This window comes from Dermacentor albipictus, chromosome 4 (assembly GCF_038994185.2).
Source record: "Dermacentor albipictus isolate Rhodes 1998 colony chromosome 4, USDA_Dalb.pri_finalv2, whole genome shotgun sequence".
Classification (NCBI taxonomy): Eukaryota; Metazoa; Arthropoda; class Arachnida; order Ixodida; family Ixodidae; genus Dermacentor; species Dermacentor albipictus.
In genome coordinates, this window is record NC_091824.1 from 94,055,998 (window position 1) to 94,076,010 (window position 20,013).

The 20,013-nt window shown below is 48.0% G+C and overlaps 1 protein-coding gene across 1 annotated transcript in view; it reads right to left on the reverse strand.

Moving 5' to 3' along the window:
- Positions 1–363: 363 nt before the first annotated feature.
- Positions 364–20,013, reverse strand: part of LOC135920003 (homeobox protein rough-like) — a 60,452-nt gene continuing 40,802 nt past the window's right edge. Inside the window, exons 2-3 of the mRNA XM_070537969.1 lie at positions 16,850–17,084; positions 364–3,416 (exon numbers count right to left, since the gene is read on the reverse strand). Of these exons, the coding sequence (XP_070394070.1) occupies positions 3,167–3,416; positions 16,850–17,084 (485 nt within the window). The 3' untranslated portion in view covers positions 364–3,166. The remainder of the gene's footprint in view (positions 3,417–16,849; positions 17,085–20,013) is intronic.

The window sequence follows — 20,013 nt, forward strand, 5'->3', positions numbered from 1 at the left end:
GCTTCGTGTAAATTAAATTTCAGAGTAAAGAGTGCATTGAACGGAACACCTTGATTGTTACAGAGGGCAATGAGGAAAATCTCGGTACGCAAGAAACCACAAGGGACGCGACAGAAAATGACAAAATGAGAAGGTAGTTGACAGGGCCAGTGCTCGCTTGGGTCTTCGTCTTTTTCACATCGCGTCCTGTTGTTCAACATCATCAAACAGCTGGTGTTGAACACAGGACGCAAAAATAAGTGCCTCCCCCTTCCGCACAACCATCCTTCTTAACGGGTTCTGCAGAGAGAAGCTTAACAAGACGTTAGACCGTATGACCCCTCCTCACTTCGACCCTTCGAATGAGCACGCGGAAGATGCAGATTGAAACAAGTCGATGGAAAAACACGTCGCTGCCGGAATCTTTCTGTTCGACGGGATTAGTCAGGCAGACACGCGACAGGAACGCGTAGTCGGAATTTGGCTTTTTGTTTCGTTAGGCGAAGGCCATTCGGTGAGTGGCGTGCTTGGATTTGTGTGTACGTAGTACGCATTGGCAAGTGCCCCTTCAAACCTTGACACGAACAGTGGCCTCGCTTCCGATGGGCGTAATTTCCTGCCGATAAGCACCGGCACACAAGAGAGACGACTGCGCGCGCGTGTGTTGCGACGCTGATTCGATCGGCAAGACGTCGAAGAAGGCTTGATTGGTGCGCTTACAGTCGATCTCGGTGTGCCGGTAGGAACGGCGCATAAGGATTGAGCAAAGCTTCGTGTACTACCATGAGAAGGGGAATGCATTTTGAGTCACGTTTTCCGGCAAGAAAAAGTGCGCGATAAGGAGTTAGTCATATGCGATAGTCACTGTACCGTTTTGTTTCATGCTATACAGGGCAAGCATAAAAAATAAAAAAAATGTGGCACATGATTGAAGCTTTGGCGAGCGATGTGCATATATACATGCTCATTTGATCGTGAACACGTATAAGCGACTACACAATGATAGAATAGTTTATCAGGCATGCGACCGCATCGAAGGACCAACAGAAAAAAAAAAATCAGAGCCATTGCACTCTGTAAAGGTGGGTGACCAGTTGATCTGTATATATGGTGATAAATATGTTGATATTAAATATCTTGATTGAAAATAGAAGACAAATACCACAATGAATTTCGTTTTTTCAAAATTTTGTCGTTGTTTTATTAAATTGCATACTCAATGCTTTTTTTATTTTTAACTTTCTTTTGTTTGCTTTTTGGAAGTTACTTGGTCACCAAGGTAACTATCGCTTTATGATCGCTTTGATATACGGCCAGTGGCTCTGTGGCGACACTGGAAAGGTTCTTGGCCAATGTGAGGCCCATGTGTACACGACCGATGACGCGTCGATAGGCACACTGATGTTTCTGTAACATTGAATGCCGAGCCTTTCCAAGAGAAAGACCACGAACCCGTTCCGTCTGGCCGAGACACGTCTATATCGATATCACCCACGATTACGATGGGAGCGGAGTCGCTGGGGTGATCCAACCAAAGGTGCACACGCTTGGCGGTTGCGGCACGATGTTCGTCCGTATTACGTGCCTCCCGCCGTCGCCGCGCACATTCCCGCTTCTGTTCGCGACGGTGTTCTTCGTAGGCGCGCTGTTCTTCGGCAGCCCTCACCGCACGTGGCCTACCAATTGCACAAGTGGAAAGGAACTGAGATAAGGTTACGTGGTTTGCCTGTAGAGCCCGTAACGTCAAACCGCAATCCGTACTAAACCGTGTCTATTCCGGTTTTACATTTTTTTATCACAATACATTCTTACACGGCTCGCGATTAAACGCATCTGGGGCATATCTGGCGACACGCTTTTGCTTTATGCTTTAGCTCGTTTAGCGCTGGGCCGCCATCTTTTTTGCCTACGCACGCAAACCTCCAGAAGTCGGCGTATAGCAGCTCCGCTGTAAAAAGAAAAGAATGGCTCTGGGAAGCGACACACATTTTTCTTCAAAGTGTCGCTCTCTTTCAGAGAAGCTGGAGTGCTCTTAGTAGAAAATGGTCGTTTTCATTCGCAACGTTGCTTCAACCGAAGCAAGCGGCGTCAGCTACACCACAAGGTGAATCTTGCTAACATGATATCAAGCACTGCAATGCTGATCGACCGATATTTTAGCGGATCGGCTTGAGATTGATCTGCCCGCCCTCTGCTCATCTTGAGAAATTTCAACACAACTTTCAATAATATGACTTACTCTCGTGTACGTTTTGCCTGTTTGGGGTACCCGTCTGAAAATTTACAGCGATGGCTTGAGTGGATGACACAAATGTTTTTTACATTTAAGTTTCGTTCCGCTCTCGATGAGCTCTTTGCACTGACGCATGTTCGTGAATGGATATCTTAAAGCAAGAACGCGAAAACCCGTACGTGAGTCTCCTACGTGCTGAGTCGAGCAATATATAGAAAAGAAGTTTAACCTCGCATCAAGTGGAATGGCATTATCGAGCCCATTCGAGCTTCCTCAAGCCGGTTTCGAAGGACAAATTTTGTGCTTTGAGAAAAACTCCCAGGTTTTAGATATATGAAACGATGACATTGTGGATGGTATAGACTTTTCGACGGGCGTCAAAGACTAAAATGCACACTAGTTTCCGCGTTTATCCAGTTCATCATTCTTATTTGTCACGGCACGACTGCCACCACACAATTCCAGAGGCGTTATTTAGACGCTAGTGGGACACCGCCCCCGCATCCGTCGTTTCACCGTTAGCTTATTGCCGCTGCTGATCACTGGGAAACATTTGACCGCCTCGGCCCAACTTTGCTCGGCGCGGATACGCGTCCCTTTAGGAGGCACGGGGACTCTCGGTGCCATTTGGAGTACACCAATAACATCAATCGAAACTTGGCGTATAGTGTGCCTGCGCTCACAGGCTAGGGTAGATGACGATATGGGGAAGGCTTAAGTGTCACATTGTGCTTCAGACCAGCCCTTGACAAAGAAATCAAGCAGAATCATCGGTGCCCTAGTCGCATTAGCAATAGTCGTTTGGAGTGCGTCTCCTCGACAACTGCAGGATCTCGTGCGCTATCTGCACTGAAGTGGATTGTCTTGAGAAGACGTCGGCTGACTGTGCAGCTGTCTTGAGAGGACGTCAGCATAAGAGGACGATGTAAAAGAGTTTGACTTCGAATTGACCTCTCAGAGGCCGAATCTGGCTGCGGCAGAGTCCGCAGCGGCTGCAGCTGCCGCGGCAGCGGCCGTTGAAGGAGGCGGCAGCATCGAGGGAGGCTTGAAGTAGCACGCTCCGCAGAATGGCTGCACCGCAGCGGCGGCGGCGGAACCAGACTGTGCGCCGGCCGGGGTGCCGCCGTTGGTCGCCGCGTGTCCTCCGGCCACACCGGAGGGCGCTGCGCACAGCGAGCCCAGACCACTGGCCAGGGCCAGGCACCTGCGAGAAAGGGAACACAAGTTAACGTTCTCGGATGCTTTCTACTTGATGGAGTGGATGCCTTCTACTTTCTGAGAGGCTGCCCTGGCGCAAAAATGCACCCAGCGACTGCTTACTCAAAGGGACTTGTCTTTGATATGAATGGCATGAGTGTAATTTCAAGAAGCACGAAGAAGACGAGTGGCCAAAATTGACCTTCTCACATGTTTACAAAGTCATGTTGCTTGTTTAGTACACCATGGCCACGCGAAAGAAATTCACTAAGCTTTAGTGTGGTGCTTGCAGGCTGGCTTCGACAAATTGCGTTGGCCAGTAAATCCCTAAACTAAGTCCGTATCTACAAATCATGACGGCGGCACCGCTATCTGATTGCTTTTACTAATGGTTCTCTTAAAATGATTTTTCTTAGCGGTAATATGGCTTACAAGGGAAAAGGTAAGGCAGAAGTAATAAGGGTGAACTCTGACTTCCTTATATATGATCCCGCTGGTTGCCCTCCTGGAGGAATTGCAGTCCGTTAAAGAGTACTAGCCCAGTTGTACACGAATGTTCGCTAGCGGTACTAAATTTTTCGACAGCTTTCTCTCATGGCGTTTCGCTCTTCCCTGGCTTCCTTCATCCGTAACGTTTAGTTATTGGGCATCGCCGTCCCTGCTTGAAGTAGGCCCTTAAAGAGGTGTCAGCTGCATGCTGGACATCTTGTTTATCACCAGAAAGTGTCCTAGTGATTACTTTTCTGTAGCAACACCTGAAAGCAACATCATAAACAGCGGCACACTCTGATAAATAAGGCCAGCTTCAGCCTGGAGCTTTTAGACTGGAGTCAGTGTTTCGACAAGAATTGCTTCTGTCAGTGAAGTCGCCTTCTCGAAGCGTTGGCGCTAGGCTAAAAGCTCCGGCTCTCTGCACTTAACGCGATATTATAGCTTCATTCGTATACATACTCATGGTACCTGTTAATTGTTTTAAACTGTCAAGTAAGTGGCGTTCGTTTAAAATTTTGACGGTGAGGGGAATGGTCGCTACGAGGGGGAACCATCCATCGAATCAGAATGCCCACATTCAGTGCACGCTATTGCATGTTCCGGTTCATCTTTATGTTGCACAGGTTATAGGGCTACATTAAATAGACTTATTTATTTTTTTATTTGTTTATTTAGCATACTTCCAAGGCCTGAGGGCATTACAGTAAGGAGTGGTAAATAGCAAATGTTTGCACAGTAAAAGAGAGAGTTAGTTACGGTCAGAACGCGACGATACGTAGACGGAAGCGGAAAAAAGAACGTCATTTAGAATCTTATTATAACAATAGATTTTGTGGAACAATGAAGGGCGAAAGCATTTGCGGCGCAAAGATAGTTCAGGTAAGACAAGTGTTGCTTTCATTGATGATACGCTGGCATGCCGAGAGTAATTTGATAGAATGAAACGAACTGCGTGATTCCGGATGGATTCAATAATTGCTGTAAGTGTAATGTTTTTGGGGTCCCAGATAGCGCATGCTTAATCTAATTTAGGTCTAACAAGAGTTTTATATAGATGTAGTTCTACTGACGAACGTGATCGGAAAAAATTGCGTCGTAAGTTTTCCAGCATGCGATTTGCGTTGTTAGTAAGATAGTTAACATGTATACGCGAAGAAATATCACAACTGATGTGCAGGCCGACGTACCTGTCTGAAGTCACAGGATCTAGTAGGATGCCTTCAAGAAAATACGCACTGCTAACAGTGTGACCCCGTCAAGATATTCGCATGCTTTTACACTTCTTGATGTTGAGCCGCATCATGGGTTTATTGCACCACGAGAACAAGTGGTTAAGATCTTCTTGAAGTTCTTGAAGAGGACGCAATCGTCAGCAAAAAGCTTTATTGACGAAAACGTGATACAGTCAGGGAGGCAAATGTAGATGAGGAAGAGAAGGGTCCCAAAACACATCCTTGTGGGGCACCAGATGAGACAAGCGAAAGAGTGGACGAACAGTTGTTAGCAGTCCCAAATTGGGTGCGGTCAGAAATAAAATCTTTAATTCAGTGAAATACCTTGGTGTCTAAGTTAAGTTTGCTTAATTTAAAGAGAAGTAAGTCATGCGGCACTCCATTGAAAGATTTAGCGAGATCCAAGAATATGCAATCAGTGTCAGAGCTGACGTCGTTATTTATAAAGAGATCATTAGTAAAAGATAATAGCTGCGTTTCACAAGAAAACATTTTCCTGAAACCATGCTGGGAGTTAGTGAAGAAAGAATAGTCTCCTAGAAATTTGATCAAATGAGAATAAATAACGTGCTCAAGAAGCTTAAATGGGATGCTTGTAAGTGATATGGGTCTGTAACTATATCGGTACGATGCACCACTTTCCCTACCTTCCAATCACCGGGAATTGTGCAGCACGCTAAAGATTGAGCAAAAATGTTGGACAAGTTAACAGGGGAGTACACTTCAGTCATTTTCAATATTTTTGACGTAATTGAATCATGGCCAGACGAAGATGAAATTTTGAGATTACTAATGAGTTTACCAATGCCTACAGAATCAATGATTGTGGGATCTATAGGAGGAAAGTTACGGTCGTGAAAACACGAAAAAAAAGCACGCGTGGTTTTACAGAAAGAAAAAGAAACAAACAAACGCACCAATAAACAATGAGCAGCACTGTGGAGAAATCACTAAAGTGTTATCATCGCGTGCCAGTTGGGTAAGACGATTCTCCGAACCACTGACAATATTCCAGAACTTGCGTGGGCTAGTTTGACCATGACGGGCAAGTTTACAATGTAGCGAACTTGTTTTTGTTATCCAATTCATTATACATCTTTCTAGAATACGTTTTTACATAATCCACAAAGAATGTGTTTTTATTGCTGTAGCAATTATATGGACACTCTAAGCGTATTTCCGCCATAGGTGTCACCGTGATGTTACGTGCAAGTCTAAGTACGATTACACTGTGGCCGCGAGCCGTATGTTGTAGGTGCGAGCCAAAGTGCGCGAGGGTGAGCTGAGGATGGTGGCTTCATCTCGCGTGCGCAAGGGAGGAAGCGCACAGTCTTCCACTGCGGGCAAGGCACTGGGAGCGAGAGGGGTGGGGGGGGGGGTGCTCTACTCCGGCGGCGCCTGCGTATGGCACGGCTGAGCTCGGACGCGCTGGCCCATTTTGATGGAGATCTGCAATTACTATGGAGTCTCGGTGCGGCGATGGCTGATGGTATCGTATACGCTGTGTTCTCGCCGCTTAGTTGGCGTTGAAGCGAGATGGAGCACGAAGGACAGTTCGCTCGCTGCTGCTGCCGCTCTTCCTCAAGCCAGCGTTTTGACAGCGAGTGTCTACGGTCATCGAGTGGAATGGGTTCATGTTTGACTGTCCGCGCATGACACCATGCTTGTTAATTTAGTTAGCAAGCGAATGTTTCTGAGTTTATACGGACTATAGAACTACGATCCTTACTTCTTGTAGCTGCGTCTACTGATTTCATATCGCAATCGATGCTTTTCCTTTCGTGCGAAACTGCGACTTAGTTTTGCATAATTCTACGATTAGAGCGCTCCACTTATAGTCGAATGCTCAGCTACATATCGCCAACACCACCAGTCAAACCTTTGCAAACCTTCACACGCAGTAATGCCGTATTATACAGCTGAGAAAACGCGCGGTTGATGTTCTCTCACGCGCTAGAACCAAGAAACGGTTATTTCGCGTCTCTGAAAACCAAGAATTCGCGAGCACGAAGCCCAAACGCGCTGAAAGCCGTTCACGGTCCCACGAAACCACCCCACCGCCCGGCTGAAAACCACGACCTATAATATCTCGCCCGGTCGCTTAGTCGCAGCTGTTCTCCGAAGAAAAATGCGCGCATTTGAACAACGCAACCTCGTCGGCACTGCGTGCGTGCGGAACTGTCCTTCAGTACACGCACGCACGCGTTGTTCGATGCATGCATACACAGCAGGGCGCGAGCGTGCGGGCCACTCGGCGCTCGACTCCCGAGTGCACGAAGGTGGGAATAGGGTATGTGTAGTAAAGGCGGGGTGGGGGGGGGGGGAGGAGGTTGTGCGGAGAGGAGTGGGCACGAGTGGCGCAAGGGAGAACACGAGGCATGCAATCCGTCCTCGTCGCCCGTCCGCGGCGTGCGGTCGTTTCGTCGCCTGACTTCCGACGAGGGGAAATTGGGCAGGGCGAGCTCGCTAAATATTCATGGCCATAACCATTACAAGCTGTTCGCGGCCGCGGGCAGGTGCTGCTCGCGGTTCGGGCGGCGGGAGGGAAGGGGGCCGCGCCGGCGCTGCATTATTGAGCGGCCCCAGTTCAAACACGGCCCCGCTCCCGGGCTGCGACGAAATCCGCCTCGTTTCGCGAATCATCCACCTTTCTCCCCCTTGTTGCGGGACGCGCACGACGGCTTTGGCGCGTCTGGTCCGCGCGGCTTGGTCACCGCCGTCCGATCGGCAGCCGCGCTGCTAGCTGCCTCCGGTCGACGACGCTGTGGCTGCGGGGTTATCGGTTGTCCATTCACTACCGTGGGCGCGGCCGCTAACGGTTTGCAGCCACATTGTAGGCCTGGGACGAGATTTGTGCCCGCTCCGACGATCGGGGATTTGGTTTCGAGGATTTGTGAGGAGGATGCGCGGCTCGGCTCAGTTGGTCGCGGCTACTCCACTCGATGAACTTGACACTTTCGTCGGAACGCTGTCAGACCGTGCGCCATGGCGCGTCTTCTGCTCCTGACAGATTTATGTGCCCCCTGAGTCTAGTGAAGATGCGTTTAGGTTTGCATCACTGCATAGTGTTCCTCTATTTGCGGATCACGCCACTTATCCTGCCGTGACGGCGGTGATTACGGACGTGAATGGGGTGCACCTCTATAGCTTTCGTACACTACCTACGACGAATGTGGAAGTAGCCTAGGAGGTAGCCATCGCGCTAGCTTTAGCTGTGCGACTGAAGCTACAACCATCATCAGCGACCCTAAGCGAGCTGTCCAAAACTACGCGCGCGGTAGAATGTTTTTTCTCAGCACAGCCTGTTCTAGCGCACAGCCACGAGCCACAACACGTCAGTCTTGTCTGATGGGCTCCGGTTTATTCACTACTTCCCGGCAATGTTTCGATCATCAACATCACCTGATAACAACACCACCTGATAACCACCTGATAGCATGCTATAGCATGCTGGGAAGGGACAGAAGGACCATAAGGACACGTTCACTAGTCATCGGGAAATCACACAAGCTCACCACTTAGCTCGCCGCACATTACCGACAGGGCATGAACAGCTGTCCAAGGCTCAGGTCTGGCGTCGATTATACAGACCAATATATATTCCTCCCCGACGCTTTACGCGCATATCCATCCAGATGGATGCGCAGATACTTGCAAGTTCTGTAATGAAACCGCGAAGCTCACCCACATCATGTGGAAACGCACTAAAATATTTTCGCACAATAATGTGAACACTATGGAGCAATGGGAGGCATTGATGCGCAGCTCTGGCCCAGCCGTACAAAAGGCAGTGGTGGCCTGGATCACGCAGGCCGCTCACACCCAGGGACTTCCGGCCATTCATCTTTATTTTTTTTATTCATTTATTTAAAATACCTTACAGGTCCTATGGGGGCTCTAAAGTGTAATACAAAAGATACGCCTCAATGCAGGGCTCATCAACTTTCTTTAGAATTATTTCTTTACCAATAAAGTTTTTATCCTAATCATTATCATCTGCTGTCGAGAGAGAGAGAGAGAGAGAGAGAGAGAGAGAGAGAGAGAGAGAGAGAGGTGCCTGTAAAAAGCACTTTCTTCTCATGAATCCCTTTTATTTCAAGATGGACAACTGGTTGCCAGCGTTCCTTGAGCTCTTTCGCCGTCACACATATCGTCAAATATTACAGACGCGTATGCTCCATCGAGGAGTCGGAAAATGTTTCCGTCTAACAAAAGGGGAAAAAAAAATGGCTGTGGCTTAGGTAAGGTTAAGCCCAGGATGCGAAGCATACTAGCCTTTATTTTAGTTGTTGAACCACTGTTTAGCCTGGTGAACTGCTGTTGCTTGGCTATATTTGGTTCGGCTAGACGAAGCAACAACTCATGCGTTACTCTGCTTCGCCTTAAAGAGTGGAACGCGACAGCGTTCCCGTCGACCCGCCAAGGGGTGTAAGACAATGGGCTACAGGGCAGCGACTACGCGCCCCGCATTGGACGCGGTGAGCGTCGAGCAAAGCAGCGTTCGGCGCGGCAACGAAATGTGCGCCTGAGCAAGAGACGCACGCCTTAGAAACAGCTCGTTTCTAAGGCAACACCGCATTCACTAGAGGCGCTTTTGTACCGCTTTGAAGCATCGTACTCGTGGCTCAGTGGTAGCGTCTCCGTCCCACACTCCGGAGACCCTGGTTCGATTCCCACCCAGCCCGTCTTGCAAGAGTTGAGCCAAAGCCACTTCTCCTCTGTCATGACGTCACGGTGTCACGTGGTTTCAAGGCGACACCGCCGCGCCTGAGGAGCTGGGTTGAGCTCTCGTAATATGCTTCGCATAAAAAGGAAACATTGGGCGTTGATCTGGTGTGTATATAGCATGTCTCGAACGTGAACCAGTGCCGATCTAATCCAGTTGCTGGATAAGTTTTCGAGAACTGTTTTCGCTTGCTATTTCAATCACAGGACGTACACCGTGTTTTATTCAAGAACTAGGGCACTAAATTGCGATTGTGGGACTTCGGCTCACGTTCAGTGCAGTGTTTTATGCGAAGCATATTACTAGAGCTCAACCCAGCTCCTCAGGCGAGGCGGTGTCGCCTTCCATACCACGTGACGCCGTGACGTCACGACAGAGGAGAAACGGGGCTCCAACTCGCGCCGTCGCTCGAGAGCTCAACCCAGCTCCTCAGGCGCGGCGGTGTCGCCTTCAATACCACGTGACACCGTGACGTCACGACAGAGGAGAAACGGGGCTCCAACTCGCGCCGTCGCTCGCGGCGTCGCCCCCCGCATCGGACGCGGTGAGCGTCGAGCAACGCAGCGTTCGGCGCGACAACGAAATGTGCGCCTGAGCAAGCGCCGCACGCCTGAGCCGACGCCGACGACACCGGCTTTTCTGCGACACGAGCTCCTTAACGCTGTCGCGTTAAAATAAAGGCTAGTATGCTTCGCATCCTGGGCTTAACCTTAGCTAAGCCACAGCCATTTTTTTCTCTAGCACGCCCGACTTAAACGAGCGTGTTTTAATGCGACAGCGTTAAGGGCCCTGTGTCGCAGAAAATCTGGTGTTAGCATACGGCACCGGCATCCCCGTGAGCTTCCTGTATATATTTAGGTATATATGTATATGCCACACCTTGCTATGTGGCATGCGATATATGCGGGCTATATTGTCACACAATTCTATCACGTAAGTTGCTCAAACCTTGTCTTACATCCTTCGCAAACTTGTTTCTCGTAATTTTCAGAATGACAGTCCACAAACAAATGTCACGAAACAAAACAATGTCAGCGCATGCCTTTTATGTTAAATCTTCTCAGACTGAAATATTAAGAAGTGCGAAACAAGAGCAGAAACCTGAAAATGATGAAATTTTTTGGGCGCGGCTGTGAACAACCTCCGGGATCGGCTTATACGCAAACGCCGCGTTTCTACCAGAAAGCTCACCTTCGTGCATAGCGTTTGCTGCCAGCGTTCCCCGCTAAACATTACGGTTACGTAAGCTGCAGTTACCGCGAAGCGTGAGAAACGGTCAGGGATCTTTGAATGCTGTCGCCTTACACTCTTACAGGAAAAGCTTAAGTGTCTCCCAAATTTTTTGAGGCGTTGGGCTATAGGTTGATTGAAAAAGGAAGGAAGAAAAAAAAAGAAAGGAAGAAAAAAAGAAAGAAGAACGATCTTGAAAAGCACTTAGTTCGGACTCTCGTGGTACACCAGAATCGTGCCAGAGTTAAACTTTACATAATATATATATACATAGCATGGGAAATACGCTGGCTGCACGTTGTTACGTGCAGGCAACGAAGAATATTCAAGTACGCACGCATTCATTGCGATTTATTTCCTTCGTCTTATTGCCAAAGCAATACTGCTTGAGGTTTCCGCTCTTGGCCGTCGTCCCGGAGAATCCAGCATTGGCCTTTAGCGTGACCTATGTGTGACGTCATATCAGCTGTGGAAAAGCGGGGTCCCAACTCGGCTCGTCGCGATCGTCCCAACGAATCCTCCACGGTACGTCGGATGATGTGTACAAGGCGAAGTTGCAGCGATGTGCTGCAGCTAAGCAGCAGCGACGTGCGGAAGAAACGGATGAAGAGCGGGAACAACGTTTAGCTAAACGGCGTGCGTATTATGCAGCCAGGCGAATGCGTTCAACATCTCTTGATCTGGGTGCATCTACAAGTATCATGCATGCTCTCAATGCTGATGCGACTTTGGCGACACCTGATCGTTCGACAGCAAGCCTTATGGATGCTTTCAATGGCGACGAGACTGCATCTACACATTCGATGAGCAGTATGAAACTCTACAACCTGAACAGAAGACTGCTTTCGCAATCCGCTAGGCTTAGCCAAGCTAAGCCTCTGCCAATTTTTTGATGTAGTGCTACAGGGGCACGCCATATATGGCGAGCCCCTGCGCGTTTTTTCAGAGCGAACTGAGGCCCAGGCTGGTACTTTTCTAAAGCCTTATTCCTGAGCGTGTTTTACAATCAGCGGTCGCCGGCAAGAACGGGTACATGCACTGCTAAGAATATTCACTACCGTGTACATAAGATTGCGACTTAAGGATAAAGCCCCAGCTAGTCTAATAGTATGCCATCCTGAACCGAGGCACATTCTGGCCCGAAATAATAGGCTAATACGGGGATAAACAAAGTTTAATTGACATCACGGTTTCGAAAAATTACGCGAAACAAATATCTCGATTTACGCTGCCAGCAAACAAATTGACCTCAACTGGAACTGTTAGTCTCCCTATTTTACACTTGCCGAAGACGCCGAACGTCCGGTATACTGCTGGCGATTCTCAAGATAGCGGCTGTCTCAACGTTCTGCTTATTTCTCTCCTTGCCGCCGCTGGTTGGCTTTCCAGCCCTCGTCGGCTTGCAGGGACGGGAGGTGTACGACGAGCGCTTGCTGCACTTTTCAGCCTCTGGAGCGGCTCCTTACTCTTCGCCGTGAGTCGCCGCTACAGGCAGGCAGGCGACGGGAAAGACGTTTTTGCCGACAGCGCTAGCAGTAGATGGGCTGCTCGCGCTGCGGCGGCGTCCCACGCCGCGCTTGGTGTCAACGGCAGCGGGTCTTATGGCGGAGGCTCTTGCCTCGGCACCCGTTCTCCCCAGGCACTGCTGACAGAAGCGCTGCCAGGCCGTCGGCGAAGCTCCCGACTTGCGCTTCGGCGTGTTGGTATCGCCGTAAGAGCAACGCGCGGGGCTGGCATCCCAGGACCGGAGTGCCGCTGGTTGGCTTCGCACATCCAAAGCTGCTGCCAGAGGAGCGGCTCCTTGCAGGCGATGCCGTCGTTTCGTAGTCGCTGTGGTGTTAGGCGCTTCAGTCTTCGGTTACGAGATAATCGGCGGCTCGTTGCTCGGCAAGACCTCGAAACCTTCTTCGTTGGTTGCTCATCGGTGGACGACGCGTTGAAGTCGTTCTCAGGCGGCGGAGTATTCGTGGCTGGGTCGTGCGCTGCTCTCCGACTAGGGTACTTCTGCCCGTAAGCGACGCTGCGGGACGCGTCCCAGGTACTCCCTGCCGCACCTTGTCGTGGCCGCAAGTCCAACACTGATGCGAGACGAGCGGCTCTTCGCTGGAAATGCCGGTGTTTCCTAGCCTCCTCGGGGGCGTCGGTCATCCCCGTGGAAGAGCTGCTCAGTCTTTCCTTGAGGCGCACCCTCGGAGCCTTCCTCTGCGGCTTCTTATCGTTGGACGGCGCGTTCGGATCGTTCTCTGGTGGCGCGGCAACCACGGCTTCTGTTGTCCCCTGTGAAGTCGTGGTAGTGAAGCGGTTGGGCTTAGCCGGCTTCGCGAACCACGCTCTCGTTGTTTTCAGCTCGGCGCCGTCCCTTGATGTCGCTGCGCGAACCTGCCTGTCAACGGGCGCCTCGAGGGCGGGTCCAATGGCATGGTCGGCAGCAGCCGGCTGCATCTCGGCACACCAGGTCTTCGTCGGTGCGGGGCGTTCGACCTTTCCCAGCGTCGCCTGTCCCGCGCTGGCCACGACGCCCGTGCGCAGTCGCCTGCTGTGGCCTGAAACAGTTCCGGCCGTCGCTTCGGCCTCCCGACGAAATCTTCGCGCCTTCCTGGACGTCTGCGGAGTGCAGAGAGACGCGTCCGCCCGTGGTGGAAGCAGACGAGTAATGGCGGCCCCTGGAACGCTCCTTGACGCCAGTGCGCGGGGCGCGTGTGTTCTTTGAACAGCTTCTTCTTCTTCGGCTCCTTTTCGCCTTTTACCGATTGTTGTCGTCGACAAACGGCTGAAGTTTGCTCCGGGGTATACTTTTGAATAGATCTTCTAATATATATAAGTCCAGGCGCACGTAGGAAAGCAAAAACAGTAGTTTATTTAAATTAAGAAACATTACAAATGTTTGTTTTTGCTTTTGTACGTGCGGCTGCACATTTTTTATGTGACTGAACACTGGATCTGGAGAACTATACTTCCTTCATACATGAAACAATGTATACCGGAAAGACTACGTCAACAGCAGTGACTTTTAAGTTCCCGGACACGACTCCTGCGACCCCGGTACTTGGACTCTCGCAAGCGAAGTACCTCTACAGCCATATCTGCACGTCGGAACTCCTGCCTTCCTCATAAAGCTTGGTGCCACCGTCGATGATGTAAGTTCCGTGCTGGAATACGTACCGCGTCCTACTACCTCCGCCTACATCCTGCATTTTCTAACCAAGGACTCACTTTCGATTTCTTTGTTTTTTAAATTAAATGTTTTTCTCTTCTATTTTACGTGTCCCTGCACATTTCTCACATTCTTGAACGCCGGATCCAAAGGACTACTGCCTTCGTGTATATATTCAATTCAATTCAATTTCAATTTTTATTTTTCCAGAAATAATAGGTCCTGGAAAGGGTCAAGAGCTAAAAGCTGTCTCGACAACTTGACTAGGCCCATGACCCCCTCTACAAGGCAGTATTGATGTACAGCAACAGGGCGGGTCCAATGGCGCCATCTAATTTTTTTTTATAGTGCGCGAATCTAGATTTTGAGCAATCCCCGACAGTGGTCAATCCGGGCGACAGCAGCCAGTGTGTACAGCGGCTATTCGAAAGGCGCTGCGTGACTGGGATGGTGACAAAGAAACACAAACCACAACACAAGCGCTGACTAACAACTGGTTTTATTTGCACCGAAACCGCCCTATTCATGCGCAAAATGGCTTGCTATGTAACACCGCAGTTAGTACAGATATGGTCACATATGATCAACCAAAAACAAGATACCGCAAACGTTTAATAAAACGTTACTAAACCCATGGAAACAGTAAGAACAAGGTAGGCTCATCGAACATAGTCTACTATCACCACGCACCTCAATGCTTCGGGCTAAGGTGAAGTCACTTTGCATAAAAAGAAGTATGATAATGGAAACAAGGAACATGCGCACAGAGCAAAGTATCCACACGCTTGGTTTCAGCCGGCTTCTGTAACAAACAAACAAACAAACAAACAAACAAACAAACAGCGGGCTTCTGTAACAAACAAACAAACAAACAAACAAACAAACAAACAAACAAACAAACAAACAAACAAACAAACAAACAAACAAACAAACAAACAGCGGGCTTCTGTAACAAACAAACAAACAAACAAACAAACAAACAAACAAACAAACAAACAAACAAACAAACAAACAAACAAACAAACAAACAAACAAACAAACAAACAAACAAACAAACAAACAAACAAACAAACAAACAAACAAACAAACAAACAAACAAACAAACAAACAAACAAAAACACCTTTAGGAGGGGATGAAACGTTTAAGACCTAAACAAAACCTTCAAGAAACTCAATCTCATCGTCATTGAAAAATATGGATGGCTTGCTGACGCAGTTGTCCGTCAATCTTTTGACAAAGAAAGCTTCAACGATTTCTCGCTTGGTCCTGTCTCTTGCTTTCATCAGAAACCTAGTGTTGTCAAATTTCGGTTTGCAGCCGCACAACTTGCAACGTTCAGCCAGAAAGCTGCCTGTCTTATTACGTACATTAAGATTATGCTCCCTGGCCCACTCGCTGAAACATTTCCCCGTTTGGCCTATATACCGGCGACCGCAACCCAAAGGAATTTCATAGACAACATTTCAACAATTCATGTATATCAACTGAAAACCCATTGTACGACCCAGGTGACAGTTCATCCAAAAATGTTACGATGTCCGAAGAATTCCTTATTGAAAAGAGATCTCCGCTCACCAGAACCCGCAGATGCTTTCGAAGGTATCGAATGAAGACGCGTTGCCATGAGCCATGTTCGGAAACTGTGGCACGAAGTGGTGCTCTTGGTTCGAAGCATGAGGTTCCGATTGTGTTTTCTGCGCCATGTAACTTGTCAAAAATTTGTACAATGACAAACAAAGAGAAGTTGCCACAACGCACTACTTAGCACAGAAATAAATTCACAGACTGTATGACAAACGTTGTCTATGAAATTCCTTTGGGTTGTGGTCGCCGGTATATAGGCCAAACGGGGAGATGTTTCAACGAGTGGGCCAGGGAGCATAATCTTAATGTACGTAATAAGACAGGCAGCTTTCTGGCTGAACATTGCAAGCTGTGCGGCTGCAAGCCGAAATTGGACAACACTAGGTTTCCGATGAAAGCAAGAGACAGGACCGAGCGAGAAATTGTGGGAGCTTTTTTGTCAAAAGATTGACGGACAACTGCGTCAGCAAGCCATCCATATTTTTCAATGACGATGACATTGAATTTCTTGAACGTTTTGTTTAGGTTTAAAACGTTTCACCCGCATTTAAAGGTGTTTTTCTTTTCGTTACAGAAGCCTGCTCAAACCAAGTGTGTGGATATCTTGTTCCGTGCGCATGTTCCTTGTTTCCATTATCATACTTCTTTTTATGCAAAGTGACTTCGCCTTAGCCCAAAGCATTGAGATGCGTGGCGATAGTAGACTATGTTCGATGAGCCTATCTTGTTCTTACTGTTTCTATGGGTTTAGCAACGCGTTCTTAAACGCTTGCGGTACCTTGTTTTTGGTTGATCATGTGTGAACATATCTGTACTAACTGCGGTGCTACATAGCAAGCCTTTTTGCGCATGAATAGGCCGGTTTCGGTGCAAACAAAACCAGATGTTAGTCAGCGCTTGTGGCATGGTTTGTGTTTCTTTGTCTTTGAAAAGTCGCGCTGCGCCTTTTCAATAGCCATGAACCGAATCGCCCAAAATCAAAAGTTTCACTGTGTGCACACAGCGGGTGTCCCACCTGTACCTGTACTGCTGGTCCAGCTGCGCCTTCTCGATGCGCTTGTCCTTCGCGCGTCGGTTCTGGAACCAGATCTTGATCTGCGTCTCGGTCAGCTCCAGGCCCTCGGCCAGCTCGAAGCGCCGTGGCCGGCTGATGTACTCGCTGCGCTGGTACTCCAGCTCGAGCCGCAGCGTCTGCTCGCTCGTGAACGTGGTGCGCTGGCGGCGCTGGCGACCGTCCTTGCGCCGCCGTCGCTGGACTGCGTCGCGGGAGAGAGCGAGAGATAGATAGATAGATAGATAGATAGATAGATAGATAGATAGATAGATAGATAGATAGATAGATAGATAGATAGATAGATAGATAGATAGAGAGAGAGAGAGAGAGAGAGAGAGAGAGAGAGAGAGAGAGAGAGAGAGAGAGAGAGAGAGAGAGAGAGAGAGAGAGTTCGATTGAGTGACTGATTGACGATGACCTCATGTTCAGCAGCAGAACGCAACAACCATTGTGCTATGCCTCGGCGGGCGGCGGGTTCCCTTAGTTCACGATGTGAACTAAAGAATTTGTATTCAACGTTTGTGTAGCGAAACGATGTTCAAGAACTTGGACAGCTTACAACCACGCGCGATGTCATCTTTGCCTCCCGTAGTTTGCATAGCAGAAAAAACACGGCTATACGAAGGAGTGCTGATAAGTATTTAGCCTTACCCAGAAAAAAAAAGAAACTTAGCTAGGCAGGCGTAAATTGCAGTGTGCATTGATCAACTGTTCAATATTTATTGTTCCAAAAATCAGCTAAATGCGTTTTCAGCTTATTTTTATTTTCCGAGCCCGAAGTGAACTTGGCGTCACCCCGAGAAAAGTTCAAATGTGCATGAACATCGGACCATGATCGAGTTCCCGTTTTCCAAAGGGAAACGTGTAAAGAGGACTTGTGAGGAAATGTCACAAACTTTTGTGGGACGGTGGCTCTTCGTACGCTGCTATTAAACATTGACCTGCTTCAAGATTGAAAACCAATTTCGGTGTTGAAAGTGAGAAACCCGACGGAACGCATGTTTCTGTTTTGGTGCCTGCAAATGTGAAATCCATCTATGACACCCTGATGAAGACCGTCATATATAAGTATTGCTACATATGGGAAAATGTCACGCGAGAGAGTTGGTGCCATTATACACGACGACTTGGAAATGAGAAGGCTTGCCGCAAAGTGAATCCAAAAGCTTTTCACTACTGAACAAAGGGAAACCTGTGGAGACATTGGCGGCTGCTTTGGAACATTTTGCAAAGTATGAGCTAGATTTTCTATATTGTATTGTATTGCATTGTATTGTATTATAAACTGATAACGGGTGATGAGACATGGATTTACTGTTATGATCATGAGACAGAGGAACAGCCTATATTGAATGGACGCTCAGTGGTTCCTCCATGCAGGTCAAAATAGTTTCGTGTGCAAAAGTTGGCGCAGAAGCAAATGACAATCGTTTTTTTTTCGTATAAGAAGGAAGTCGTGCTTTTGGACTACCTCCAAAACAGTTCAGCTATCAATGGAAAACTTTACTGTGCTTTATTGGTGAAGTTGAGGCAAAGCATTAAGAAAAATACGTAAAGGAAAGCTGTGCAAATGCGTGATCCAGTTACATGGCCATGCCTTGACCTACACTGCAGGAGAAACAATGGCAAAACTGACCTCCTTAGGCTTTGAATCGGTGACCCATCCACCCACCCGGCTCCTTCCGACTATCATTTCTCTCCAATCAAAAATGAAAAAAAAACACTTAAAGGAGACAATTACAGACTCTTTTGGAGGCAACCAATGCTGCGAAATAGTCGGGACACCAGCAGACAGAAGGCTTTCATTTCCAAAGACTTTGCACATCAACGTACACCTCCACACGACCTAGAAATACCAGCCAAACCAAGCGAATCTCCTCATAAGCAATGCTCAAGATAGGTCTTCACTTGAACACCACTGTGCACTGGTCAGTGAATGTTGTCCCTTTGTGTCCTTACAAGCGGGCAAATTCATCTTAAGTGATAATTTGTGCAATCGGTGACAAATAAAATTTTGGTGACATGGGTAAATCTCAGTAACATGGCACATAGTGAGCCGAATTGTACGCTACAAAAAAAGAGAAGAAGTAACCGACCACAATTATAATTACTACGTTAAACATGTAATTGATTGTGCGAAATTACTGCCTTATTAAAGCAACTGGGCACTTACTAAAATGTAATCAATGAATTTACGTAACTTCCCTCCCAACCTTTATTCAGTTGAGCAGTGTTCAACTGACAGCCAACCAGTTGGGCTTGTTGGCTGCTCATCGCAGAGGGGACCAGTGCGCTCATCTCTTCATTGCAGGACAGATGTAGCAAGTGCATTGATTTTCGGAGTGGGGGAGTGGGGGTGTGGAATCTGTACAATAGCGTGGCAGTCACAGATTCCCAGCTCAATTTTTTTATGAATAAGGCTCAATACTTGCCAGCAGCTCCTAGCATGATGGCAAATTAGTGCACCTCACCGAAACAATAAAAGAAAAACAAACATCCAAGATATGTGTACCTAAACGAGCACATTTCGCACGCGGCATATATAGTTGCGACAATATTATTCGCAGATACTTTATAATGGGAATTAACATTATAACAAAAATAACATTAAAATGTTCAAAATGTTCCTTCCAAATGCTCTTTGAAAAAATAAACATGACTTGATTTGATTTGATAACATTAACATTAGCATTATAACGCGCATTAACATTTGCCCGCGTCCTTAAAGATGTGCCCACCCAAATTTGTACGACCAAACTAGCCGATGTATCCGCTTTGTCTCCCATAGAGATGCCGTTGCTTCTAGAGTTTGAATTTGGTCTGCTTATACGGTTTTCTGAAGTCCATGAAGATCTGATAATGTTTGAAGCTAATAAGTCGCCATTTCACTATTATTCTGGAAGGACCAAACTTAAGAGGACCTCGTTTTTTGTTGGCTTGTATAATTGGCATCATATAAAAATAGATACCTGCCGAAGAGATCAAAAGCTGCAAAAACGCTTGCTGGTAGGTGCTCACAGAGTTTATCGTAGCACCGACAACGCTTCATATGGTGTCATTACTGTGCACGCACCAGTTAAAGCATTGCATAACTCCCTACTTATGAGCCAGCAGGAATGCCTGTAACTGTC